Below are 27,430 nucleotides of genomic sequence, written 5' to 3' on the forward strand. Positions count from 1 at the left end.
TTGAGTACGAGACTGAAGCTCAAAATACGACAACAGAAACCCAGACTGTGGAGCAACTGAAGTTGTAGATCAAGCAAGAATGGGAAATAATGCCACGTGCAAAGCTAAAACAAATCGTGTCTTCAGTTCCCAAACACTTATTCAGTGAGTAAAGGAAAGATGATGTAACACAATGATAAACATGCCCCCATGTCCCAGCTTTTTGGAACGTGTTGATGGCATCAAAGTCAAAATGAGTGAATATTTTATATATATTTTAATATTTCAGTCTGAACATTATCTTGTCTTTGTAGTGTATTCAACTGAAGATAGGTTAAACAGGATTTACAAATCATTGTATTCAGTTTTTATTTACATTTTACACAACGTCCCAACTTTATTGGAATTGGGGTTTGTAAAAATATTAAGATAAAGCAATAAAAACATTCCCTCTGTGGTGGAGATGATACAAAAGGGGTCTTATTATGATAGAATTACCATCATTTCTCGTGTATAACGTGCATTTTCCCCCCCAAAAAATTGTCAAAAATCAATAGTGCGCATTATACATAGATATAGGGGGAAATGGAAAACGGTCACATTTTATCAATGTAGGCCGCCATCTAGAGGTTTCTGTAAACTTTCACAAGCTGTACACTTTCATTCCAATATGCCACCGCCACCTAGAGGTTGTGAGATAGGTGTATACTTTCATTTTAATATGCCACCACCACCTTGAGGTTATGAAAAAGGTGTAGCCTACACTTTCATTCCAATATGACAGGGGTACGTATATATGTACAGTTGTGCTCATAAGTTTACATACCCTGGCAGAATTAGTAAAATATATATATATTTTTTTTTAAATACGACTGATGACTGAACAACAACCATCATTCATTTCTTTATGGTTATGTTTTGTTTAATGATAATGCTTTTCTGTAATGCTTGACAGTTTAATTTGAATCCCATTAAAATAAAATTAAATGTCTTTCTCCTGGCCCTTCATGTTTTCTTTAAAGAATTGGACCTATCTTACAAATTCTGCCTGGGTAATGAAACCTATGCGCACAACTGTGTGTTTTCTCATTTACTAAATAAAAGTTGGGCTGTGAATTTCAAAATAAGCGCAAGTAAATAAAAACAGTATTATGTGTTCAAATAAAGTGCTTAACTTCAGAATAATTATTTGAAAAAAGTAACAAAATACAGATAATACTTCATATTTTGATCATATGGGTAGAAGCAAAATCATGCATTGTAAAAATGCATTACACATAGGAAGAAGGGTGTTCCAGAATTTTTAGGTCAACTTTGGGGGTGCGTATTATACATGGGTGCACATTATACACGAGAAATTACGGTAGTTGTTGTTTCCAACCAGTAAGCAGTTTCCAAAAACACACACTATAAATGGCAACTAGTCAAATGTAGCCACTTTTTTCTGTATCACTTGAATATTTATTATTCAATTGGATAAGTCATTCCATCGTTTGGAAGTAATACTTGGTCACTTTTTTATTCTTGTTTTAATGATGACAATAATAATTGTCTATTTGTTTAAGCCAGGGGTGGGTAAACTACGGCCCGCGGGCCACAGCCAGCCCATTGATCATTTCAATCCGACCCGCCAAAGATTGGTACAGAATCGCCCAAATCATATCAAAATCATGACTCTATTCATTTGACCTTGTCCTATAATGCCGAGTGGTTCCACTAGGTTGTGCTGTAATGCCCAGTGGTTCTACCAGGTTGTCCTGTAATGCCCAGTGGTTCCACTAGGTAGAGTAGTAAGTACAGTGATACATTGGCTTGATTTTGGCTGTTCTGTTTTTAACTCTGCTACTGCTCTGAACCCTTCTTCAACCATGAGTGGGTCAAAGAAAAGAAAACCCGACAGTGAGTGCTGAGTGTTTAATATAGAATGGACAACTAAATACTTTTTCACTGTAAAAGGCTGTATGTCTAATTTGTTAAGAAACCATTGCGGTTTTAGAGGAATATAACATCAGCCGTCACTTTTCTACCAAGCATGCTGATTTTGCTAACAGCCAATCAACGGAGGAACTGATGGCTACGGCTCAGCAAAACACCTTTATCTGACAAACTGCTATCCAAGATTCATTCACCAAGGCTAGTTTTTTGTTGGCATTCAAACTAAGGAAGACCAGTAAGCCTCTTTCCCAAGGAGAGTTTCTGAAAGAATGCATGGTAGAGACAGCAAGTATCTTGTGTCCTGAGAGCATGAACAAATTTGAGATCAGCTTATAACGAAGGACAGCGACTTGCTGTGTTGAGCTAATTAATCAAGACTTAGCTAAGAAGCTAAACAAAAAAGCAGTCATTTACGTTGCATTCCTTGGTACTGGACGAAAGTAATGACATACCGAAAGGATACCGCTCAGCTTTTAATTTTTATGAGAGGGATTAATAACAATTTTGAGATAACGAAGGAGTTTTTGGCCATGGAATCCCTGAAGGGAAAAACGCAAGAAGATTTGTATGACAGCGTGTCGGGTGTCATCAAGAAGCACAAGCTACCTTGGAGTACGCATGCCAACATTACCAGAGATGGATTGCCAAATCAGTCACTGATGGTGTAGTGGTGCACTCTCCTAACTCTGGTGTAGGCAGCATGGGTTCAGTTCCCACTCAGTGACGGTTTGAATGTGAGTGCGAATGGTTGTCCGCGTCTATATGTGCCCTGCGACTGACTGGTGACCACTTCAGGGTGTAGTCCGCCTTTCGCCCGAAGTCAGCTGGGATGAGCTCCAGCGCCCCGTGACCCTAAACTCGATAGGTGTTGTTGAGAATGGATAGACAGATAGATCGCCAAATCTGACTGGAAAGAACATCAGGCTGCTAAAAAGAGGACAACCCTGAGCAGGAGGTAATTTTCCTACACTGCATAATCCACCAGGAAGCACTTAGTAAATTTGTTCTGCAGCTTGACCATGTAGCAATAAAGGTCCTTAACTTTATTCGTGCGAGGGCATTTCAGCATCATCAGTTTATTAAGTTTCTCGTAGAAACTGATGCTGATCACCAGAACTTGCTTTACCGCTCAAATGTCCGCTAGTTCAGTTGGGGAAAGTGTGCCATCGAGTGTGGGAGCTCAAAGAGGATCTCTTTTTTTTGTCTGTTTTTGAGGAAACAAGACGATTTTCCTGAGCTGAGTGTCACAGATTGGCTTTTGTGATTTAGCTTTTGCTGTGGACATACTGACATATGAATGAGCTGAACGTGAAGCTACAAGGGAGAGACCAGTTTCTGCATGAAATGTATACAAACATCAAACCCTTCAAAACCAAGCTAGCTTTATTCTCAAAGCAAATGTCAAACAAGTCATTTGTTCATTTCCCCACTGGCTACGCTGAAAGAGGCTCCTCGACGTGGAAAAAATACAGGAAATCACTAAACGACCTGCATGGAGAATTCTGCCATCTGTGCTCTGATTTTGGAAAAATTGACAAGTCACTTCAGCTGGTGTAATGTCCCCTCACACAAGACCCTGAAACAGCACCACGGGAGCTGCAGATGGAACTGATTGATCTCCAATGTGATACTGTCTTAAAAGAGAAGTTCAACTCACAAACTGGATGAGTTTTATGCTTCATTAAGAGCAGACAAATTTCCAAAAATGCGGAAGATTGCACAGAGGATGCTGGTGGTGTTTGGCTCTACATATGTGTGTGAACAGACTTTTAGTGTGATGAACACTAACAAAACATCCTACAGATCCCAGCTGAGTGATGAACACCTTAGATGTGTTCTGAGAATTGCCACAACAAAACTAACACCAGACTTTGATGCACTGGCAAAAAAAGAAAGGTGATCAACAACAAAGCTGTTCCCATTAAAAGTAAATCTAAGTATTAACACTACAATGCCTTTTATATATATATATATATATATATATATATGTAAGCATCTGGTCCTGGCTTGGCCCACCTGTCAGATATTAAAAGTCAATGTGGCCCCTGAGCCAAAACGTTTGCTCACCCCTGGTCTAAGATGTTGTTTTTTGTTGTTGTCTTATCAGAGATGGTTCTTCAGCGGAGGGCCGGACATGTTTGGGATCACCTAGTGATTTTTGCCTAACTCCACTGGCTTGGAGTGTGACTGGAAAATATCTTGCGTCTGCCATGGAGAAAATGGTCAACATCTGGCAAGTGAATGGTAAACATTCAACTTTTTCAGTCTGCTATTTTCCGAATGAGAATTAATTAGTAGTTATTTTTTCATAATAAAAGTTTTAATGGAGCTGAATATCTATGTCGTACTCACCCTAAACTATAAATGGCATATTCTAACGCCACACAACAAAAGTATTAACACTCATTGCTGCCATTAAAAGAAAACAGATTCTCCCAGCACAAATTATTAATGGGCCACTCCCTAAACATGATAATCCACAACAGTTGAATTACAATACATTTTCTGGGCGCTTCTTAATCTTTTCCTGTGTAATATGAATTTATATATACATAGCACAAAGAGTATGGTAATTTGTGTTGGTAGATTATTTCTTTGTTCTATCAAAGCTTCATGGCAAAAAATATTCATAAAATTTAATGAGCGCCGCTCGGTGGATTGTCTTGAGCATGTCTGCATGACAGTCACAGGTTCTAGGTTGTTGGGTTCACTGAAGACAAAAGACAAAACTTCCCATGAGTGTGAATGGCCCCTCCTTGAGCCGTCACCTTATCGTGGTGGAGGGGTTTGTGTGTCCCAATGATCCTCGGAGCTAAGTTGTCTGGGGCTTTATGCCCCTGGCAGGGTCACCCATGACAAACAGGTCCTAGGTGAGGGACCAGAAAAAAGCACGGATCAAAGACCCCTTATGATGACGATGAACTCAGTTTTCCCTTGCACGGACGCGGGTCACCGGGGCCCCCCTCTGGAGCCAGGCCTTTAGGTGGGGCTCGAAGGCGAGCGCCTGGTGGCCGGGCCTGCACCCATGGGGCCCGGTCGGGCACAGCCCGAAAGGATAACGTGGGTACCCCTTCCCATGGGCTCACCACCTGTGGGAGGGGCTATAGGGGCCTCGGGTGCAGTGCCAGCTGGGCGGTGGTCGAAGGCAGGGACCTTGGCGATCCGATACCCGGCTACAGAAGCTGGCTCTCGGTACGTGGAATGTCACCTCTCTGGCAGGGAAGGAGCCCGACCTGGTGTGTGAGATCGAGAAGTTCCGACTAGATATAGTTGGACTCGCCTCCACACACAGCTTGGGCTCTGGTACCAGTCCTCTTGAGAGGGGTTGGATTCTCTTCCACTCTGGAGTTGCCCACGGTGAGAGGCGCTGAGCAGGTGATGGTATACTTACTGCCCCGTGGCTCGACGCCTGTACGTTGGGGTTCACCCCGGTGGACGAGAGGGTAGCCTCCCTCCGCCTTCGGGTGGGGGGGGTGGGTCCTGACTCTTGTTTGTGCCTGTGCACCAAACAGCAGTTCAGAGTACCCACCCTTTGGGGGACATTGAGTCCGAGTGGACCATGTTCCGCGCCTCCATTGCTGAGGTGGCCGACCGGAGCTGTGGCCGTAAGGTGGTCGGTGCCTGTCGTGGCGGCAATCCCTGAACCCGTTGGTGGACACGGCCTTTTTGGCCTGTGGGACTCCTGAGGCAGCTGATAGGTACCGGCTCGCCAAGCGGAATGCAGCTTTGGTGGTTGCTGAAGCAAAAACTCTGGTATGGGAGGAGTTCGGTGAGGCCATGGAGAAAGACTTCCGGATGGCTTCGAGGAAATTCTGGTCCACCATCCAGCGTCTCAGGAGGGGGAAGCAGTGCACCATCAACACGTTGTATAGTGGGGATGGGGCGCTTCTGACCTCGACTCGGGACGTTGTGAGTCGGTGGGGAGAATACTTCGAAGACCTTCTCAATTCCACCGACACGCCTTCCCATGAGGAAGCAGAGTCTGGGTTCTCTGTGTTGGGCTCTCCTATCTCTGGGGTTGAGGTCACCGAGGTGGTTAAAAAGCTCCTCGGTGGCAAGGGAGATTCGCCCGGAGTTCCTAAAGGCTCTGGATGTTGTGGGGCTGTCCTGGTTGACACGCCTCTGCAACATCGCATGGACATCGGGTACAGTGCCTCTGGATTGGCAGACTGGGGTGGTGGTCCCCCTTTTTAAGAATGAGGACCGGAGGGTATGTTCCAACTACAGGGGGATCACACTCCTCAGCCTCCCTGGTAAGGTCTATTCAGGGGTGCTGGAGAGGAGGGTCCGTCGGCGAGCCCTGTGGGGGGTGCTTCGGAAATATGGGGCATCGAACCCCCTGGTAGAGTCTGTTCGGTCCCTGTACGACCGGCGTCAGAGTTTGGTCCGCATATCCGGCAGTAAGTCGGAATCGTTTCCGGTGAGGGTTGGACTCCGCCAAGGCTGCCCTTTGTCACCGATTCTGTTAATAAATTTATGGACAGAATTTCAAGGCGCAGCCGAGGCGTAGAGGGGGTCCGGTTTGGTGGCCTCAGTATTGCATCTCAGCTTTTTGCAGATGATGTGGTTCTGTTGGCTTCATCAAGCCGTGATCTCCAACTCTCACTGGAGCAGTTCGAAGCGGCTGGGATGAGAATCAGCACCTCCCAATCTGAGACCATGGTCCTCAGTCGGAAAAGGGTAGCGTGCCCTCTCCAGATCGGGGATGAGATCCTGCCCCAAGTGGAGGAGTTCCAGTATCTTGGGGTCTTGTTCACGAGTGAGGGAAGAATGGAACGGGAGATCGACAGGCGGATCGGTGCAGCGTCTGCAGTGATTTGGACTTTGTATCGGTCCGTTGTGGTAAAGAAGGAGCTAAGCTGAAAGGCGAAGCTCTCAATTTACCTTTCGATCTACGTTCCTACCCTCACCTATGGTCATGAGCTGTGGGTCGTGACCGAAAGAACAAGATCCCGGATACAAGCGGTCGAAATGAGTTTTTCCTCCGCAGTGTGTCCGGGCTCTTAGAGATAGGGTGAGAAGCTCGGTCATCCGGGACGATCTCCGAGTCGAGCCGCTGCAGAGGTGGCTGGGGCATCTGATTCGGATGCCTCCCGGACGCCTCCCTGGTGAGGTGTTCTGGGCACGTTCCACTGTGAGGAGACCCCGGGGATAACCCAGGACACGCTGGACAGACTATGTCTTTCGGCTGCCCTGTGAACACCCCGGGATCCCCCAGAAGGGCTGGATGAAGTGGCTGGGGAGAGGGAAGTCTGGGCCTCCCTGCTAAAGCTACTGCCCCCGCGACCCGTCCTCGGATAAGCGGTAGAAAATGGATTCTTGGATGGAGTGTGACTGGTTGTGCCCTGCGATTGACTGCTGACCAGTCCAGTGTGTACCCCGCCCCTTGCCCATAGTCAGATGGGATAGGCTCCAACTTAACCGCATCCCAAACGAGAACAAGTGGTATATAAAAAGGATGGTTCTGTTTCACTGCACATAGAAATTCCATACAGTATACTGACTTTATCTCTGGTAAAGCTATTGACCATTGTTTTGAATTAAAAGATTTAATACAGCATAACGTGTTTGAAAGTAATTTTTTTTAAATTTGTCAACCATTCGCCTGTCATTGAAGATATGACCTTCACGATAGTCGCTGGCAAAATATCTGTTCACAAATTTTGCCAAACAAATCATGCAAGTGACTCACTGAGGCAACCCCTTACGGGACTATCCAAAAGTCACAACAACAATTCATTGTTTTATGACTAGCCTCTCATTTCCTTCTTGAAGGCGGTAAAGGCCTTTTGGATGTGCAGCCTCACTGGGTTTCAGCCCTGGCTTGGCCTGAAGACGAAGCAGAATCTTTGTGGTCTGGGGAACCCACAGACATGCTTCTGGTGGGTCGAATGGATGGATCGCTGGGCCTCATTGAAGTACTGGATTCCTGCAGTATGCACCGCACTGAGCTGGAGCACTGTTACAGGAAAGATGGTATGGAGATTGTGTTATATTTGTAAATTTGTTTTGACAGCATTGTGAATGACAAAAGCACAAGATTGTTTTGCGTGGGACAAATATGTTGATGATAGACGGACAAATATGTTGATGAAATACAAAGTACATTTTGATTTTTTCAGTGGCAGTGATGAACATAGCATGGTGCAGAGAAGACAAGCCCTTTGCAGTGGGCTACGCAGACGGCAAGCTACTGATTGGATCCAAAGAGCCCTTAGAACAAGGAGCCATTGTGGTCATTGATGCACACAAGGTATGAAAATGCACAATAAGCTTTAAGTATAATTGTAGTACATTTACAATTTACAAGTTATCAAAGAAATGGATATACATGTTTTTCAGGAATCAATCACTAATATGAAGTGGAGTCCTACGGGTCAAATCTTGATGACATGTGCCAAAGAAGAGACTGTGAAGCTTTGGGCCAATCCCGACTCACGTTCTGAACTGGGCACTGGCTGGCGTTGTTTAATGACTCTTAAACAACCCTCTCTGGTTAATGGTGTTGCCTGGTGCAGCTTACCTGGATGTGGCCCAAAGCCCCTCAGCATGCTAGCTATGTAGGTCTTTATCAAGAAATAATATAAAAGTTCTGAACAATTTCCTAAAATGTATTAAGGTTAAGACATACACTGGAGCAATATACAAAATTATTTGACTACACAATAACTAACACCTCAACCCTGGTGTTAGATTTATACTTGAGTAACTGTAAAATAATAATCACTTTACAACCATGAATGTTTTAGTGTATTTTTTTGGGCACATAACATTGCATCGCTGCATGTCATATCTAAATGGCTAAATAAATATGTAGAAAAGGAAATAGTTATGAAATATTGTACATAATCTGTTCATACTATTGCCAACAGATAATTACCTATAAACAAATTTTCGCTCAAACATACTCAATCCAGAGTTTGGAAATTAGCCAGTCAGGAACCAGCAATACAGCGTAAGTTATGATATGATATGCTGTAGGTGCATAAGACAGGTGTTATTCCTAATTATTTAGGTTGTGCCCAAATAAATGCTCGCTGGACACAGCTAGTGGTACGGGCCTTCCCAAACTCTTTGAACCCACAGCTATTTAAAACAATTGAATAGTTGCGTAAACCAGCACATGGGGGAAAAAAACCTGTAGCAGTTCTCCCCAAAAATATTAATCAGGGAGTCAAAATTGATGAAGCTTCCTGATCCAAACATGCCTATGCAATAGATAGTTAACTATATAATTGTGTATATTTCTACCCTTCAGAACCTAGAATAATTGTCTCCTATGTCCTCGTAACAAACTCGCAAAATTAGTATTGAAAATGGTCATGTGCCTATTGAGTGCATAAGAGATTCTGAACACAATTGTGACTGACTTTGATTGCTTTGAGTTTCATGTGCAATCATGCTTTTCAGATGCTGTCAAAACGGTCTGGTCACAGTCTGGACTGTTCCACAGGAAATCTCAAACTTTCCAGAATCCTGTTCTTCAGACTCCGAGGGGTGGTGGGAGAAAGAAACTAATCCTAAACACATGGTGCTTTTTTGATTTTATTAATTTAATGGAACATCATATATTGTTTCCATAAATATTGTGACTAATACTAAACACATAACTTTTCACATGCTTTCACCGTGGTTGTGTTGTAGGCATCACAATGGTCACAAGATGGAGCAACGTGTGTTTTCCAACTGAAGGGCCACATCACTCCAGTGAGAATGGTTGTCTTTAGTCCTGACGGTCTTGCTTTGGCCTCTGGGGGAGTTGGAGGCCTCATGAACATCTGGTCCCTGAGAGTAAGAAATATATTCTAGAGATGAAGTTGTAGCCCCAGTTAATAAAGACTATCGGTGCCAGTCACAAAGATCTATATCAGAGACAGCTCGTCTGAGGGGGGAAAAAAAGACTATATATTAGACCTCGGACTCGTCTCAATCCGCAATCACTATTCGCATTGACAGTAACGAATGACTAACAGATCACAATTGGATTGTTACTCCTTGTCCTATTCCGAAATAAAGATGTCACTGTCCAACAAATGAACAATTCGATTTATTTGATAACTATCTGTAGGGCCGTGGTTAAATCCAGGTCGCAATTTATTTTTTGAGGGTGGGAGGGTTGCAGATTTTGTCACAACACAAGAGAAGACTGAGCATTTTTGCTGGCATGTTGTAGTAACTGCTTTTCCCTTCGGAAAATGCTTCTTTTTAGTTTAAAATGGCCTAGTTTAACTAGGATCCCTCACCGCATCATGGCCGTGGTCTGTTAAACGCTGGTCTCTGAGCTTTAAAATCTTCTACAAAACCAGCTAGAGAGCTTAGCTGGTAGTTAGCAGTAGCTGGCTAGCTCTCATCAATCATTTGCCTCGATGTGTTGAATGAATCTTGCATAACTTTATCCAATTCATCTGCCGCGCTCGCAGTCTACCATAAACATCCGTGTAACTCCTCGCGGCCATCAGAAGCCATGGAGATTATCGTCTCGGGGGAGACTACGGCATTGTGTTCCATGTGACAACTGTGGCTACAATTGTGCGTATACGCCTGCGCAGTAAGTCAAAATGGTGGCGGAAGTAAACAAAGCATTGCAGCTCTTATCAGAAGAAAATGTCCTTCGACTCATTTTCATTCGAATGTGAAGATTATGATTTGGGATATTTTCAAGTGTACTCATGAGTGAATTTGAATTGCCACTCATTTGTTTGTAGTGCTACTGTGTAGAACATGTTTTCTAAGCTCTCCATGTCATGCATGGTGTCTGCAGTTGGCTGTGTATGAACTAGAGTTATTTTGTGTGTTTAACAGGATGGGTCAGTAGTTCAAACAGTTGTTGCTGGTTCAGGGGCCATTCAGAATATTGTGTGGATCCCTGATGTGGGTGTTGCTGTCTGCTCCAACAGGTCAAAGGTAAAGCATGTGTCCTGTCTTGTACTGTTCTGTGGTTGTCGCGGTATGGCCATATTAAACCGGATATTTACAACCCCAATTCCAATGAAGTTGGGACGTTGTGTTGAACATAAATAAAAACAGAATACAATGATTTGCAAATCATGTTCAACCTATATTTAATTTAATACACTACAAAGACATTTAATGTTCAAACTGATAAACTTTATTGTTTTTAGCAAATAATCAATAACTTGGAATTTTATGGCTGCAACACGTTCCAAAAAAGCTGGGACAGAGTCATGTTTACCACTGTGTTACATCCCCTTTTCTTTTAACAACATTCGATAAACGTTTGGTAACTCAGGACACTAATTGTTGAAGCTTTGTTGGTGGAATTCTTTCCCATTCTTGCTTGATGTACAACTTCAGCTGTTCAACAGTCCTGGGTCTCCGTTGTCGTATTTTACGCTTTATTTTAAAAACAGCATTTTATGTCTGCTTGTGTTTTGTTTGACGAATATTTACATTTGTTTGCTGATAGGAAATGTTTAAGTGTGACAAACATGCAAAACAAAAAGAGATCAGGAAGGGGGCCAGCACTTTTTCTCTGTGCGTGTGCGTGCGTGCGTGCGTGCGTGCGTGCGTGCGTGCGTGCGTGCGTGCGTGCGTGCGTGTGTGTGTGTGCAGTATGTATATGTATGTAGATACACACACGTACATTTACTCTCTTCTGCTTTCTTTTCCATTGTGTGTTTTTTTAGGATGTGTTGGTTGTAAATTGTTCAAAAGAGTTCATGGCAACCAACCATGTGCTGGCCACTTGCCGCACAGCTCTTAAGAAACAGGGTGTAGTTGGCCTCAACATGGCGCCTTGCATGAGGGCCTTCCTGGAGAGACTACCTCTTATGTTGCAGGAGCAGTATGCATATGAGAAGGTATGGACATTTAATATGCTGACTAGTTATCTTAATAAGTAAACAAGGCACATTATTGTTTTATTCTATCCATTTTCCATACTGGGATAGAGCTGGGATAAGTTTAGAAATTAAAATAAATAAATATGCTACTATTCCAGTAAATCGCTGAGAAGCACTTAAAGACATTACATTACATTCATATTTTTGGACTGGGACAATGTTGCCTTCCCCAGAAAGAACCCATTAGGAGGACATGAAATCTCTGCACAACCAAACAAAATCCTTTGCATCCACTCCTTTATTTGTGGAACATCAAATTAGATGAACACCACTGTGCATATACACTTGAAATCACTCATTGAGTCATTTTGTCGTGTGCATGTCAACGAGTTAAGCTTTTTAGGTCTAAAGACTACAAACTTCGAAAATCATAAACAGACCCTGTGTCTGTAACTTCCACCTTACTGTGGAGAAGGTAAGGGGGAAAGTGTTTAAGCAAAAATAAATTTTAATTCCAACAAGAAATTATGCCACCCATGCCAAACTATGTCACGATCATCTATTGTTACAGTCTGATTAAGCAGCACATTACTGTGAAATATAACCTCGCTTATAGGAATATATATTGATAAAATTCTGTATGATCAACAACATACTTAGCTATCAGTTGATACTGTTGAACACATCAGGCTTAATACTCTTTCCAGTTTCATTCATTCAGTTGTTTTCTGAACATCTAGCCTCATGTAGTATGTGGGGAGCAGCTTATCCACAGCCCCTACATGCAGTGCCTCGCCTCTCTGGCAGTGGGACTCCACCTGGACCAGCTCCTGTGCTGCCCACCAGTGCCACCTTCTCTCCGACACTGCCCACCCGAGTCTGGTACTGCCATCTGGAGTGCCAGTGAGTGGGCCTGGCTGGACTGCTTCTCAACAACAGTGAAGGCAGCAGAGGCCCTGGCTCGAGGTGCTACCTTCCCTCAGTCCTTTACTGTTCCTGACCTGGAACCTGTTCCAAAAGATGAAATGACCTTGCTCATGGTGAGGAGGGGTTCCAATGTTTTTTCTACATTTCAAACGCTAATTTCTTGTAAGCTATAATGAGCATCTTAAATAATCTTGTTTCTGCTGTGTGCTTTTACAGGACAATACTAAATGGGTCTCTGGTATGGATGAACAAATCATGTCCTGGGCAACCTCTAGACCTGAGGTAATTAAATTGTTGCCTGATATTTGTATCATAAACATCTTGTAATTATTCTAACAGTGATAGCACTTGGTGTGTCTATTTTCACTACATTTGCATGTTGGATGTTTCCAGGACTGGCACCTGGGAGGGAAATGCGATGTGTATTTGTGGGGTGCTGGGCGACATGGTCAGTTGGCTGAGGCAGGCAGAAACCTCTTGATACCAACCATTGCACCCTCCTTCTCACAGGCGCAACAGGTATACACACAAATAATCCAACAATTCTCATGTCTTTCTTAAACACAAGTATTATTGCATAACAGTTAATTAAGATAGTTCATTTCTGGAACCATGTTAAATGGTGTGACTATCACGACATCAGTTTTGGTCAGGCTAAGGATCAGGTTGTTAATACTTCTGGTCAGAAGGAAGTATATCACCAACCATCAATTTGTCTTAAACCAGGGGTGGGGAGCATTTTGATGTCATGGGCCATATTTGAAATTTTAGGTGTCAGTCATTTTTGTTATGGACCACACTGTAGCTAGGGTTTCCCTTAGAGAGCCATTATGATTGTGAAACCATATAAATAGATAATGGCCTTATCATCTACATAGAGTATACACACAAAAATTGATGAATAAGTAAAACCCCAATTCCAATGAAGTTGGGAAGTTGTGTTCAACATAAATAAAAACAGAATACAATGATTTGCAAATCATGTTCGACCTATATTTAATTGAATACACTACAAAGACAAGATATTTAATGTTCAAACTGATAAACTTTATTGTTTTTGGCAAATAATCATTAACTTAGAATTTTATGGCTGCATCACGTTCCAAAAAAGCTGGGACAAGGTCATGTTTACCACTGTGTTACATCACCTTTTCTTTTAACAGCATTCAATAAACGTTTAGGAACTGAGGACACTAATTGTTGAAGCTTTGTAGGTAGAATTCTTTCCCATTCTTGCTTGAGGTCTCCGTTGTCGTATTTTACGCTTCATAATGCGTCACCCATTTTCAATGGGAGACAGGTCTGGACTGCAGCCAGGCCAGTCTAGTACCCACAGTCTTTTACTGCGGACCCACACTGTTGTAACACGTGCAGAATGTGGTTTGAAATAAATTTCTTGCTGAAATAAACGTCCATGAAAAAGACGTTGCTTGGATGGCAGCATATGTTTCTCCAAAACCTGTTTGTACCTTACAGCATTAAGCCTTCACAGATGTTACCCATGCCATTGGTACTAACACAGCCCCATACCATCACAGATGCTGGCTTTTGAACTTTGCGTCCATAACAGTCCAGATGGTTCTTTTCCTCTTTGGCCCGGAGGACACGACGTCCACAATTTCCAAAAACAATTTGAAATGTGGACTCGTCGGACCACAGAACACTTCCACTTTGCGTCAGTCCATCTTAGATGACCTTGGACCCAGATAAGCCGGCTGCGTTTCTGGCTGTTGTTGATACATGGCTTTTGCTTTGCATAGTAGAGTTTCAAGTTGCACTTACGGATGTAGCACCAGACTGTTTTTACTGACATTGGTTTTCTGAAGTGTTCCTGAGCCCATGTGGTGATATCTTTTACATATTGATGTCGGTTTTTGATGCAGTTCCGCCTGAGGGATCGAAGGTTACGGGCATTCAATGTCGGTTTCCGGCCTGGCCGCTTAGATGCAGTGATTTCTCCAGATTCTCTGAACCTTTTGATGTTATTATGGACCGTAGATGATGAAATCCCTAAATTCCTTGCAATTGTACGTTGAGGAACATTGTCCTTAAACTGTTCGACTATTTTCTCATGCACTTGTTCACAAAGAGGTGAACCTCGCCCCATCTTTGCTTGTGAATGACTGAGCAATTCAGGGAAGCTCCTTTTATACCCAATCATGGCACCCAACTGTTCCCAATTAGCCTGTTCACCTGTGGGATGTTCCAAACAGGTGTTTGATGACCATTCCTCAACTTTCTCAGTCTTTTTTGCCACCTGTCCCAGGTTTTTGGGAACTTGTTGCAGCCATAAAATTCTAAGTTAATGATTATTTGCTAAAAACAATAAAGTTTATCAGTTTGAACATTAAATATCTTGTCTTTGTAGTGTATTCAATTAAATACAGGTTCAACATGATTTGCAAATCATTGTATTCTGTTTTTATTTATATTTAACAGAACATCCCAACTTCATTGGAATTGGGGTTGTAGTTTTGAAATATGAAGTCAAGGAAAACAATTTGGTCAACTATTGTTCAGTTTATTTCAAAAAGTGGTTTGGTAACAAAACTGCTTGCAATCTTTAAACATTATTAAAAGTGAAGACAATTCGCAATTTTGGAACAGTGTTTTGCAAGAAACATGAAGAACGTACATGATTTGCTTTTGCAGGCCACATAAAATGTGGTGGGCCTCATTTGGCCCCCAGGTCTTGAGTTTGACACCAGTGGTTTACCTGGACAGATGGTCTAGACTCCAGGCGATTTGTGTACGTAGGAGTCAAAATGTGAATGTAAAATCCATCCATCCATTTTCTGTACCGCTTAGCGTTACTAGGGTCACAGGTGAGCCTAGTGCCTATCCTAGTGGATTTTGGGTGAGGGCGGGGCACACCATGAACTACTATTGTACTGGCTATGCCCACCCCTCCTTGAGCAGTCACCTTTTCGTGGTGGAGGTGTTTGTGTGTCCCAGTGATCCCAATGAGCTAAGTTGTCTGGGGCTTTATGCCCCTGGCAGGGTCACCCATGACAAACAGGTCCAAGGTGAGGGACCAGACAAAGTACGGCTCAAAGACCCCTTATGATGACGACAAACTATGGACTCAGTTTTCCCTTGCCCGGACGCAGGTTACCGAGGCCCCCCTCTGGAGCCACGCCTGGAGGTGGGGCTCAAAGGCGAGCGCCTGGTGCCTGGGCCTGCACCCATGGGGCCCAGCCGGGCACAGCCCGAAAGGGTAACGTGGGTCCCCCTTCCCATGGGCTCACAACCTGTGGGAGGGGCCATAGGGGTCGGCTGCAGTGCGAAATGGGCGGTGGCCGAAGGCAGGGACCTTGGCGATCCAATCCCCGGCTACAGAAACTGGCTCTAGGGACGTGGAATGTCATCTGGCAGGGAAGGAGCCCGAGCTGGTGTGTGAGGTCGAGAAGTTCCGACTAGATATAGTCTGACTCGCCTCCACACACAGCTTGGGCTCTGGTACCAGTCCTCTTGAGAGGGGTTGGACTGTCTTCTACTCTGGAGTTGCCCACGGTGAGAGGCGCCGAGCAGGTGTGGGTGTACTTATTACCCCCCAGCTCGGCGTCTGTACGAGAGGGTAGCCTCCCTCCGCCTTCGCGTGGGGGGACGGGCACCAAACAACAGTTCAGAGTACCCACCCTTTTTGGAGTCCTTGGAAGGCCGCTAGGGACTCCATCGTTCTGCTGGGGGACTTCAATGCTCAACGTGGGCAATGACAGTGAGACCTGGAAGGACGTGATTGGGAGGAACGGCCCCCCCGATCAGAACCCGAGCGGTGTTCTGTTATTGGACTTCTGTGCTCATCACGGATTGTCCATAACGAACACCATGTTCAAGCATAAGGGTGTCCACATGTGCACTTGGCACCAGGACACCCTAGGTCGCAGTTCGATGATCGACTTTGTGGTCGTGTCATCGGACTTGCGGCCGCATGTCTTGGACACTCGGGTGAAGAGAGGGGCGGAGCTGTCAACTGATCACCACCTGGTGGTAAGTTGGCTGCGATGGTGGGGGAAGATGCCGGTCCGGCGTGGCAGGCCCAAATGTATTGTGAGGGTCTGCTGGGAACGTCTGGCAGAATCCCCTGTCAGAAGGAGTTTCAACTCCCATCTCCGACAGAACTTTGCTCATGTTCCGGGGGAGACTGGGGACATCGAGTCCGAGTGGACCATGTTCCGCGCCTCCATTGCTGAGGTGGCCGACCGGAGCTGTGGCCGTAAGGTGGTCGGTGGCTGTCGTGGCGGCAATCCCCGAACTCGTTGGTGGACACCAACGGTGAGGGATGCCGTCAAGCTGAAGGAGGAGTCCTATCGGGCCTTTTTGGCCTGTGGGACTCCTGAGGCAGCTGATGGATACCGGCTGGCCAAGCAGAATGCAGCTTTGGTGGTCGCTGAAGCAAAAACTCGGGCATGGTAGGAGTTCGGTGAGGCCATGGAGAAAGACTTTCGAACAGCTTTGAGGAAATTCTGGTCCACCATCCGGCGTCTCAGGAGGGGGAAGCAGTGCACCATCAACACTGTGTATAGTGGAGATGGGGCGTTGCTGACCTCGACTCGGGACGTCGTGGTGGGGAGAATACTTTGAAGACCTCCTCAATTCCACCGACACACCTTCCCATGAGGGAGCAGAGTCTGGGTTCTCTGAGGCGGGCTCTCCTATCTCTGGGGTTGAGGTCACCGAGGTGGTTATAAAGCTCCTCGGTGGCAAGGCCCCGGGGGTGGATGAGATTCACCCGGAGTTCCTTAAGGCTCTGGATGTTGTAGGGCTGTCATGGTTGACACGCCTCTGCAACATCGTGTGGACATCGGGGACAGTACCTCTGGATTGGCAGACTGGGGTGGTGGTCCCCCTTTTTAAGAATGGGGACCGGAGGGTGTGTTCCAACTACAGGGGGATCACACTCCTCAGCTGCCCTGATAAGGTCTATTCAGGGGTGCTGGAGAGGAGGGTCCGTCGGGAAGTTGAATCTCAGATTCAGGAGGAGCAGTGTGGTTTTCGTCCTGGCCGTGGATGAGATCCTGCCCCAAGTGGAGGAGTTCAAGTATCTTGGGGTCTTGTTCACGAGTGAGGGAAGAATGTAACGGGAGATCTACAAGCGGATCGGTGCAGCGTCTGCAGTGATGCGGACTTTGTATCGATCCGTTGTGGTAAAGAAGGAGCTAAGCCGAAAGGCTAAGCTCTCGATTTACCGGTCAAGCTACGTTCCTACCCTCACCTATGGTCACAAGCTGTGGGTCGTGACCGAGAGAACAAGATCCCGGATACAAGCGGCCGAAATGAGTTTCCTCCGCAGGGTGTCCGGGCTCTCCCTGAGAGAGAGGGTGAGAAGCACGGTCATCCGGGAGGATCTCAGAGTAGAGACGCTGCTCCTCCACATCGAGAGGAGCCAGTTGAGGTGGCTGGGGCATCTGATTCGGATGCCTCCCGGATGCTTCCCTGGTGAGGCGTTCCGGCCATGTCCCACCGGGAGGATTCCCCAGGGACGACCCAGGACACGCTGGAGAGTCTACATCCTTCGGCTGGCCTGGGACCACCCCGGGATCCCCCCGGAAGAGATGGATGAAGTGGCTGGGGAGAGGGAAGTCTGGGCATCCCTGCTAAAGCTACTGCCCCCGCGACCCGACCTCGGATAAGCGGTAGAAAATGGATGGATGACTCATTTATCAAAAGTTAAATTTATCTCTTACATAATGTAACCTATACATTATAACCTTTTACATAATGTAACCTATACATACATAAATATATCTGTATAGTAGGTGCAAGCTGATGCTTAAAATCTTCAACTCTTAGCAAATTCCTTTTCAGTCAATCCGTCAGCATCTCTCCCACCAGGTCGTGTGTGGTCAGAACTGCACGTTTGTTATGCAGCCTAACGGGACTGTGTTGGCCTGTGGAGAGGGAAGCTATGGCCGTCTGGGACAAGGCAACTCTGATGACCTGCATGTCCTCACTGTCATCTCAGCTCTTCAAGGTGATGTTAAATCATCTGTTCAATATGTCCAATTGTCTTTTCACCTTTTGAGACTTCGTAAGCTATAGTGTATTAAATGACTCAAATGTTTGCAGTTGCTTATGATTAATTAAGAAGGGGGTCTAGTTGAGATTTTGGAGGAGTTTTGTTTTCCCGTAATTCCTTATTAGTTACGTTAACCTTTGACTGTGACAATGTCTTGGTATTCATCAGGTTTTGTGGTGACTCAGCTGGTGACATCATGTGGTAGTGACGGCCACTCGATGGCTCTGACAGAGAGTGGTGAGGTGTTTAGCTGGGGCGATGGTGACTATGGCAAGCTGGGCCATGGAAACAGTGACCGCCAGCGCCGACCAAGACAGATTGAAGCTCTTCAAGGAGAAGAGGTGGTGCAGGTCAGTTATGTTGCTAAAGTCACAAGGAGTATATTGTATACAGTCATCGGCCATCCATCTACCACCTATCCGCGGTTGCGTGGCGTACATGCATACATGCACAGACATCGGTGTTTGCGGGTCTGTCAGAGCAGCTTATTTCATTCATTCCCTTTTAGTGAGGCACAATGAAGGTCTCTCATGCATGGAAAGAGCAATCCTGCGTGACTGGAGCCTTGTCACTTGACCAGTGTGGCAAAAGACAATGTAATTAAATACAGTCATCCCCTGCCCCCAATGCATGCTGACAGGTGGGGTGATTTAAAAAATAAATAAATAAAAATTAAAAATGGGCTAATATTGTTGCACCAAATACCAAAACCAGTACCATACCAAGGTATTTTGAAATGAAAAAATAGCATGGTACCAGTTTTTTTTTTTTTTTTTTAAATGACTTGGAGTTAAAAAAACTGTGGCTTTAACAAAACATGACTTAGCGCAGGTGCGCGACACACTGAAGCCCAGCTTGGTGTGCTCATCCCGGATACAGGACTCCTTGTTGTAAATCGATAAGAATAAAAATCCACCCAAATGCAAAAGAAAAACCACTTATATCCAAGTGGAGAAAAAAGGTCCACTCTTTCAGTGTCGTGGCTCTGTACGCAATGCATTAAAAAAAAAAAAAGTTTAATATAGAGCTGATATCTAGCGCTAGCCATTTTTTATGGTTTTCTTGTTAATAACCAAAATGACATTTAATAATGCAATTAAGCTTTTGTATTCATCGGGTAAAATTCTTTTAGTGGTACCAGGTATTATAATAAGAAATTGATGAAACAAGGGTGGTCTAATAATTTTTTTTCATGACTGTATGTATCTCAGTAAACTGTATACAGTCGATGTACAATTTTATATACATACCAGCACACACATTCGCCATATAATATACAATATATGGTAATCCAGGCATTGATCTAATTATTTAATCAAATGACTGTTAAGAATGGGTCTAATTCCATTATTATATATTTTTTTAAGTTAATCATAATGTCTTGCATTAACAAGAATAAATATAAAAGTATTTGAAGTTGTTTCGTCAGTTTTCATTCCGCTGCTTTTACTGATGTTTTAGATTTTTGCCGCAGTATCCTTTCAGTACTGGTATCGAGGTACTTTATGCAGGTAATAGTATTGAAGTCAGAATTTTGGTACCGTGACACCACTAGCTAATAATAATAAAAATGGGCAAATAATTTCTACAATGATTCAGAGGGTTTGATGTCCGCTGTTCACATATTTATAATCCACCTCACATGTCCGCACAACTTGTGGATTGTCTGCCCACTCTGCGAGGAGATGGGCCAAACCCGGTTTTGGTACTTTCGTGGACCGGTATATCCCCAGCGCGCTTAAAATTGGACATCTGTGCTGGTGTGGGCATCACCACAGTCCACTTGAGTCCTCTCTAATGGAAGCGGGTTATTGCATACCCTTTAAAAGCGGTGCAACATAGTTTCGTATGGTGACGTAACATGGATTTAAAAATATATTATAATAATAATGCATTCAACTAATTGATTTCTACAGTGATTAAGAGGTTTGGAGGCCTACTGTTAGAATAAATCTGTCAGCCACCCCACACGTCCGAGGACCTCAAGTGTCTCAGCCTGCATGTACACTGATCAGATTCACCACAATCGCGTTAGATTTTGGATGTGATATGAATAGTTTGCTTGCGCTGACACCACCCAGTTTGGCACAGACCGGGTTGCCAAATAGGCAAAAATGTGCGAGCGAGGCTTGCGGAAATCAATATGTGCACCATTCGCACCCCGGCGCAAGTTGCGCAGTCTACGACTATTGAGCCAGTCTCTCTTGCATGTCCTAGGTCTTCCCTCCTCCTGGTGGGACATGCCAGAACATCTCACTAGTGAGACGTCAGGAGGCATCCAAACCAGATGCCCAAGCCACCTCATTTGGCTCATTATTTATACTATTTGCACATGTGGGCAATATCAGTGCTACCTGGAAGAGCATGATTGAGAAGAACACGCCTACCCTGACCTGAACCCAAGGGGTGCTTTATTTTATTGGACTTCTCTTCTTGTCGTAGATTGTCCACAACGAGTGCCATGTTTAAACATAAGGGTGTCCATATGTACACTTGCCACATGGACACCTGGGCTGTGGGATTCTAGAGGCAGATGAGGGATCCAGCCAGGCCAAGCAAAATGTGGTTGCTAAAGCAAAAACTGGGGCATGGGAGGAGGCTATGATGAAGTACTATCGGACAGCTTCAAAGAAATTCTGGTTTACCATCTGGCGGGTCCGAAGGAGGAAGCAGTGCACCATCATCACGATGTATAGAGGGGATGGGGCACTGCTGACTTAGACTCAGGACGTTCTGAGTCAGTGGGGCGAACACTCCTCAATGACACTGCTACTGACGCACTTTCCAATGAGGAAGGCAGGGTCAAGTGACTTCCAAGGTGTATACAGTCACTTTTGGTTATATTGATTTTTTTTATTTTTTTATTTATTTTTTTCCTAACAATCTTTCCAAGGGGCATACGTTTTTTTCATTAAAAGAACCCATAACTCTGACATAATCAATTCAGCCATGTAAGTCTTTGATTTTCTTCTCCCTAGATGTCATGCGGGTTCAAACACTCAGCTGTGGTCACAGCTGATGGAAAGCTTTTCACTTTTGGCAATGGTGATTACGGCAGACTTGGTTTGGGAAACACTTCCAACAAGAAGCTGCCAGAGAAGGTTACGGCTCTGGAAGGATACCAAGTTGGTCAGGTCAGATTTACTCAAGGGAAAATTTAATTTTTAGATGTACAATATTTTTTTGAGATTTTTAACTTACCGCCGAAGAGTTTTTTTTTTTTTTTTAGTTCACTGCAACACGTCAACACTGTGTCTTACAATTTCCTTTATTTTATCTTCAGGTTACATGTGGTTTAAACCACACATTGGTCGTTTCTGCTGATGGAATGATGGTGTGGGCTTTTGGAGATGGAGACTATGGAAAACTGGGACTCGGGAATTCTACAGCCAAGTCTTCACCTCAGGTTAGGCCTGCTGGATAATCTGAGCAGCACGCTTGAGAGGGAAGAGTGTAATAGTTTTGTGTTATAGTAACTGATGTAATTGATCATCATTTCCATTTTTAATCCCTAGAAGGTGGAAATGCTGTGTGGAATTGGCATCAAAAAAGTAGCTTGTGGAACACAGTTCTCTGTGGCTTTAACAAAAGATGGCAAAGTTTTTACCTTTGGTAAAGGTATGTTCAAATAGTCATTTTTATTTTAGACACTGTATAAATAATACTATTTTGATACATTATTGTAATTTATCTAAGTGTATCAATACAAATCATTTTGTAGGTTGTCTTATTTTTTTCCAAAATGTTTTTATCTGCTGTAGACCGCCTAATTGGTTTGCCAGAAGCCCGGGCAAGGAATCACAACCGTCCCCAACAGGTGCCCGCTCTGTCTGGGGTCCACATCCAGGATGTTGCTGCAGGGGCTGAGCACACTTTGGCTCTCTCCTCCACAGGGGACGTCTACACATGGGGAAGCAACTTAGAGGGCCAGGTAACCCACTAAAGGTCCACTGTGAAACCCCCACGTAAAGTCCCACAATGACTTCCATAATATTTTTCACTAGCAGAAAATACATTACATTTGTACAATGTAATGTTTCTTCTAGACTTTACACCAATTTTATTGGGCTGATCGGTATCGGCTGATATTTAGCATTTTATGCTGATCGGTTTTAATGTCATAATTCGCCGATCCGATCAATGACGTGATTGATGGGTCTGCAAAAAATATTTACTCCGCGTCGCATCGTGCACAGTATATTTGAATCCAAAAGCTAGCTTATTTTTTAGCCTTGTCGCGTCTTTTGACGTAGTATTGGAAATATCTGATGGCCAATAGTTATTTTAAAAAAAAAACAAAAAAAAACGTGTGGAACAAACAACACGTCTGAGACAGACAACACGTAATTCCCGGATTCAAGACAAATTTGCTCTTTCACAATTGTACTGTCTGACAACTGCAATAAAATCTTGTATTCCAATACCACCGCATCCCGTTTTTTACGATCATTGGGCTTTATCTTGTCAACTCAAATGCAACCGGATACACTCGTTACTGTGGCGACGACAACAAGAGTGGAGCGCACCGACTTTGTATTATAAGGACAAGATGGGGGGAAACGTGTGTTGGTGGTCACCGGTGCTCAGGACATTAGAGGATGTTCGTTTAAGGCTTGCTGGAGGTATGTCCACGTACTTTTAATACGATACGGCTCACAAGCAGGCAATAAAATGTTATGTAGCCTAGCAAGCTGTGGTATCACAAACGATTGGACGTAAACATGCCGCCGTTCTGTCGAATCAAGCTGAAGTTTCGGTGTGGGTGAAGTAATTTAATTCAAAATAAAGTAATTTAACTACAGTAAGTTAACACCCATTATTTCCGTCATGTAATGTCGGTTTGACCTGACTGATGAGAATACACGATCTGACTAGAGCAGTGATTTCCAACTTTTATGGAACCAAGGAACATATTTTACAATTGAAATATCTCACGCACACCAACAAACAAAAATGTCGCAAAAAGTGGATACATTAATTACTGTATTTACTTCCTGCCATCTAATAGAAGACCATTCATTTGTTCTGGCTGTCACTATGCCTCACTGGCATAAATAGAGGAACAAAGATACATTATTTATTGTAAATATAATTTTTGGAGCAATTAAGTACACAAGTATGTACAGAAAATGAACAGGTCATTTAAATAGACACATTCCTCCATCTTGTGATCGGTTATCGTTTTTTTTTAAACTCTGTGATCGGCCCCAAAAATGCTGATCGTGTAAAGCCTAGTTTCTTCTTGTATACTGTAAATGGAATATACTGTTGTTTTTTTTAATGGATTTGTTGAACATTTTATATCTTCAGCTGGGTCTGGCCCACACCAACCACGTAAGAGAACCTACCCTGGTGACAGTGCTGCAAAACAAGGGCATCAACCAGATCACTGCTGGACGCTGCCATAGTGCAGCCTGGACCGCTCCCTCAGTACCCCCCCGAGCACCAGGTGAACATACACACACAACCTGACTCTCACTCGGCATTAGTTTGAAATACACTGGACAGAAATATAAATGCAACACTTCATTTTTGCTCCCATTTTTCATGCACTGAACTCAACTATGTAAGATTTTTTATATGTATACAACAGGCCTACCATAATTTCTCGTGTATAATGCGCACCCCCAAAGTCGACCTAAAAATTCTGGAAAACCCTTCGACCTATGTATAATGCATTTTTACAATGCATGATTTTGTTTCTACCCATATGATCAAAACACGAAGTATTATCTGTATTTTGTTAGTTTTTTCAAAGAATTATTCTGAAGTTAAGCGCTTTATTTGAACACGTAATACTTTTTTTATTTACTTGCTCTTAGTTTGAAATTCACAGCCCTACTTTTATTTAGTAAATGAGAAAACACAGTTTTGCTCATGTTTGGTTACCCAGGCAGAATTTGTAAGATATGTTCAATTATTTGAGGAAAACATGAAGGCCCAGGTGAAACACATTTTATTTTAATGGGATTCAAATTAAACTGTCAAGCATTTCAGAAAAGCATTATTGTTGAATAAAACATAACCATAAAGAAATTGATGGTTGTTGTTCAGTCTTCAGTCCTCTTTAAAATATATATATATATATATATATATATATATATATATATATATATATTTCACAAATTCTTCCAGGGTATGTAAACGTATGAGCACAACTGTACATATATGCAGTCATACGTACGTACCCCTGTCATACTGGAATGAAAGTGTAGGCTACACCTTTTTCATAACCTTTACGTGGCGGTTTTATATTAGAATGAAAGTGTACACCTTTCTTATAAACTCAAGGTGGCGGTGGCATATTGGAATGTAAGTGTACAGCTTTTTCATAACCTCTAGATGGCGGCATACATTTATAAAATGTGAGAGGTTTTTTTTTCATGTTCCCCTATACTCATGTATAATCCTCATATAATGCGACATTTGAACATTTTGGGGGGAAATACATGTGCATTATACACAAGAAATTATGGTATTTCTCCCAAATAGTGTTCATCATCATCAATCTGTTCGGGGCATATTCTCCTGTATGTTAAAGTCAGAAAAGGCACGCAGCTCCACGCTTTTCTGACAGTGCCCATTCTGCCATCTACTTAATTCTATCATTTGCGCACCTTGTGGCCATTTGCGCACTCTGGGTGGAGTAACCCTGAAGTGTTGGTATTCCCTCTCATGTGGCCGACCGCGTATTCTCCTAAAAACTTAACCGTGTTTCCTCATCCGCACTCCAGAGGCTGTAGTAAGTCTAGTGCCCTGGGAAAGTTAAACATCATATTGCAGGTTTTGATTCGCTCCCGTGCTGCGAGCCTCGACGGCTGGTGGCGGCTAACTTGTACTAATGGTGCGGGAGACACCTGTTCCATGTATGCTCACCGACTGCCCAACGGCCATAAATGTGTCCCTACCACATTACGCCAAACGTTGACATCCATCCATCCATTTTCCGTACCGCTTATCCTCACTATTGTCGCAGGTGTGCTGGAGGCTATCCCAGCTATCTTCGGGCGAGAGGTGGGGTACACCCTGAACTGGTCGCCAGCCAATCGCAGGGCACATATAAGCAAACAGCCATTCGCACTCACACCGACAGGCAATTTAGAGTCTTCAGTTAACCTACCATGCATATTTTTGGGATGTGGGAGGAAACCGGAGTACCTAGAGAAAACTCCACACAGGCGAGGCCAGATTTGAACCTGGCTCCCCATAACTGTAAGGCAGATGTGCTAACCAGTCGCCCACCATGCCGCCGAACAGTGACTGTCATTCTGTCATATTAATTGGCGAAGACATTCAGTGCCAGCAGACTTATTTTTCATGCACCTGCGATGGGCATCTTCACTTCAAACATGCTACATGGTGGCTTGGAGTTTGTCTGAAAGCGCCACTCACAACAACTGCAGTCATCTCAATGGCGTGATGGTGTGTTAGATTCGGTATAATTTTGTTTTTATTTGATTGAGCAAAAATCCCAGAACCACACAGGGGGACCTAGTGAATGACCTGCAGAGAGCTGGGACCAAAGTAACAAAGGCTACCATCAGTAGCATTACGCCGCCAGGGACTCAAATCCTACAGTGCCAGACGTGTCCCCCTGCTTAAGCCAGTACATGTCCCATCTGAAGTTTGCTAGAGAGCATTTGGATGCTCCAGAAGAGGATTGGTAGAATGTCATATGGTGATATGAAACCAAAATAGAACTTTTTGGTAAAAACTCGTCGTGTTTGGAAGAGAAAGAATGCTGACTTACATCCAACACCATACCTTCTGTGAAGCATGGAGGTGGAAACATCATGCTTTGGGGCTCTTTTTCTGCAAAAGGACCAGGACGACTGATCCGTGTAAAGGAAAGAATGAATGGGGCCATGTATCGTGAGATTTTGGGTGAAAACCTCCTTCCATCAGCAAGGGCATTGAAGATGGAACGTGGCTGGGTCTTTCAGCATGAAAATGATCCCAAACACACCACCCGGGTAACGAAGGAGTGGCTTCGTAAGAAGCATTTCAAGGTCCTGGAGTGGCCTAGCCAGTTTCCAGATCTCAACCCCATAGAAAATCTTTGGAGGGAGTTGAAAGTCTGTGTTGCCCAGCGACAGTCCCAAAAACATCACTGCACTAGAGGAGATCTGCATGGAGGTATGGGCCAAAATACCAGCAACAGTGTCTGAAAACCTTGTGAAGATTTTCGCAAAAAGTTTGACCTCTGTCCTTGCCACCAAAGGCTATATAACAAAGTATTGAGATGAACTTTTCTAATTGACCAAATACTTGTTTTCCACCATAATTTGCTAATAAATTCTTTAAAAATCAGAAAATGTGATTTTTAAATTTATTTATTTATTTATTTATTTTTCTCTCCCTTCTCTCATTTTGTCTCATAGGTGAGGTATACCTACCGCATAATTAGCTGCTGACTAAATACGTTTTTGCCCCACTGTATTTGCCTGGTACACAAGGGGATGTGTCAGAAGTCATACAATATACGGGAGAGTCGGCGCATCTTGACAGCACGCACGCCAAGCGTGTAAAAAGCAGAATTGCACATGAACAGGCGAATATGGCCCTCACTGCCGAGATAGTAGGTAGCATGATTATTGCACAGGTGTGCCATATGCTGCCCACAATAAAAAGAGCCACTCTAAAATGTATAGCTTTACTCTGTTGTGTACATAAAATCTTTGATCTTTGACTTCAGCTCTTGAAAATTGGGAGCAAAAACAGGTTTTGCGTTTATATTTGTGTACAGTAAAAAAAAAATAATGGTCAT

At 43.8% G+C, this 27,430-nt stretch overlaps 1 protein-coding gene across 15 annotated transcripts in view; it reads left to right on the forward strand.

The window, feature by feature from the left end:
* herc1 (HECT and RLD domain containing E3 ubiquitin protein ligase family member 1) overlaps positions 1-27,430 on the forward strand; it is a 198,312-nt gene that overhangs the window by 148,343 nt on the left and 22,539 nt on the right. For 9 of the 15 annotated variants that reach the window (XM_061766250.1, XM_061766248.1, XM_061766249.1 and 6 more), the window contains 18 exons: positions 4,022-4,158; positions 7,690-7,890; positions 8,037-8,167; positions 8,257-8,474; positions 9,325-9,445; positions 9,559-9,705; positions 10,717-10,818; positions 11,562-11,735; positions 12,458-12,757; positions 12,861-12,926; positions 13,038-13,163; positions 18,453-18,618; positions 18,832-19,013; positions 21,642-21,797; positions 21,947-22,069; positions 22,179-22,281; positions 22,425-22,594; positions 23,974-24,112. In XM_061766250.1, the coding sequence (XP_061622234.1) occupies positions 4,022-4,158; positions 7,690-7,890; positions 8,037-8,167; positions 8,257-8,474; positions 9,325-9,445; positions 9,559-9,705; positions 10,717-10,818; positions 11,562-11,735; positions 12,458-12,757; positions 12,861-12,926; positions 13,038-13,163; positions 18,453-18,618; positions 18,832-19,013; positions 21,642-21,797; positions 21,947-22,069; positions 22,179-22,281; positions 22,425-22,594; positions 23,974-24,112 (2,762 nt within the window). The remainder of the gene's footprint in view (positions 1-4,021; positions 4,159-7,689; positions 7,891-8,036; positions 8,168-8,256; positions 8,475-9,324; positions 9,446-9,558; positions 9,706-10,716; positions 10,819-11,561; positions 11,736-12,457; positions 12,758-12,860; positions 12,927-13,037; positions 13,164-18,452; positions 18,619-18,831; positions 19,014-21,641; positions 21,798-21,946; positions 22,070-22,178; positions 22,282-22,424; positions 22,595-23,973; positions 24,113-27,430) is intronic. The other 6 variants (XM_061766254.1, XM_061766255.1, XM_061766261.1 and 3 more) reach the window with 1 other exon arrangement.

This window comes from Phyllopteryx taeniolatus, chromosome 2, assembly GCF_024500385.1.
Source record: "Phyllopteryx taeniolatus isolate TA_2022b chromosome 2, UOR_Ptae_1.2, whole genome shotgun sequence".
NCBI lineage: Eukaryota > Metazoa > Chordata > Actinopteri > Syngnathiformes > Syngnathidae > Phyllopteryx > Phyllopteryx taeniolatus.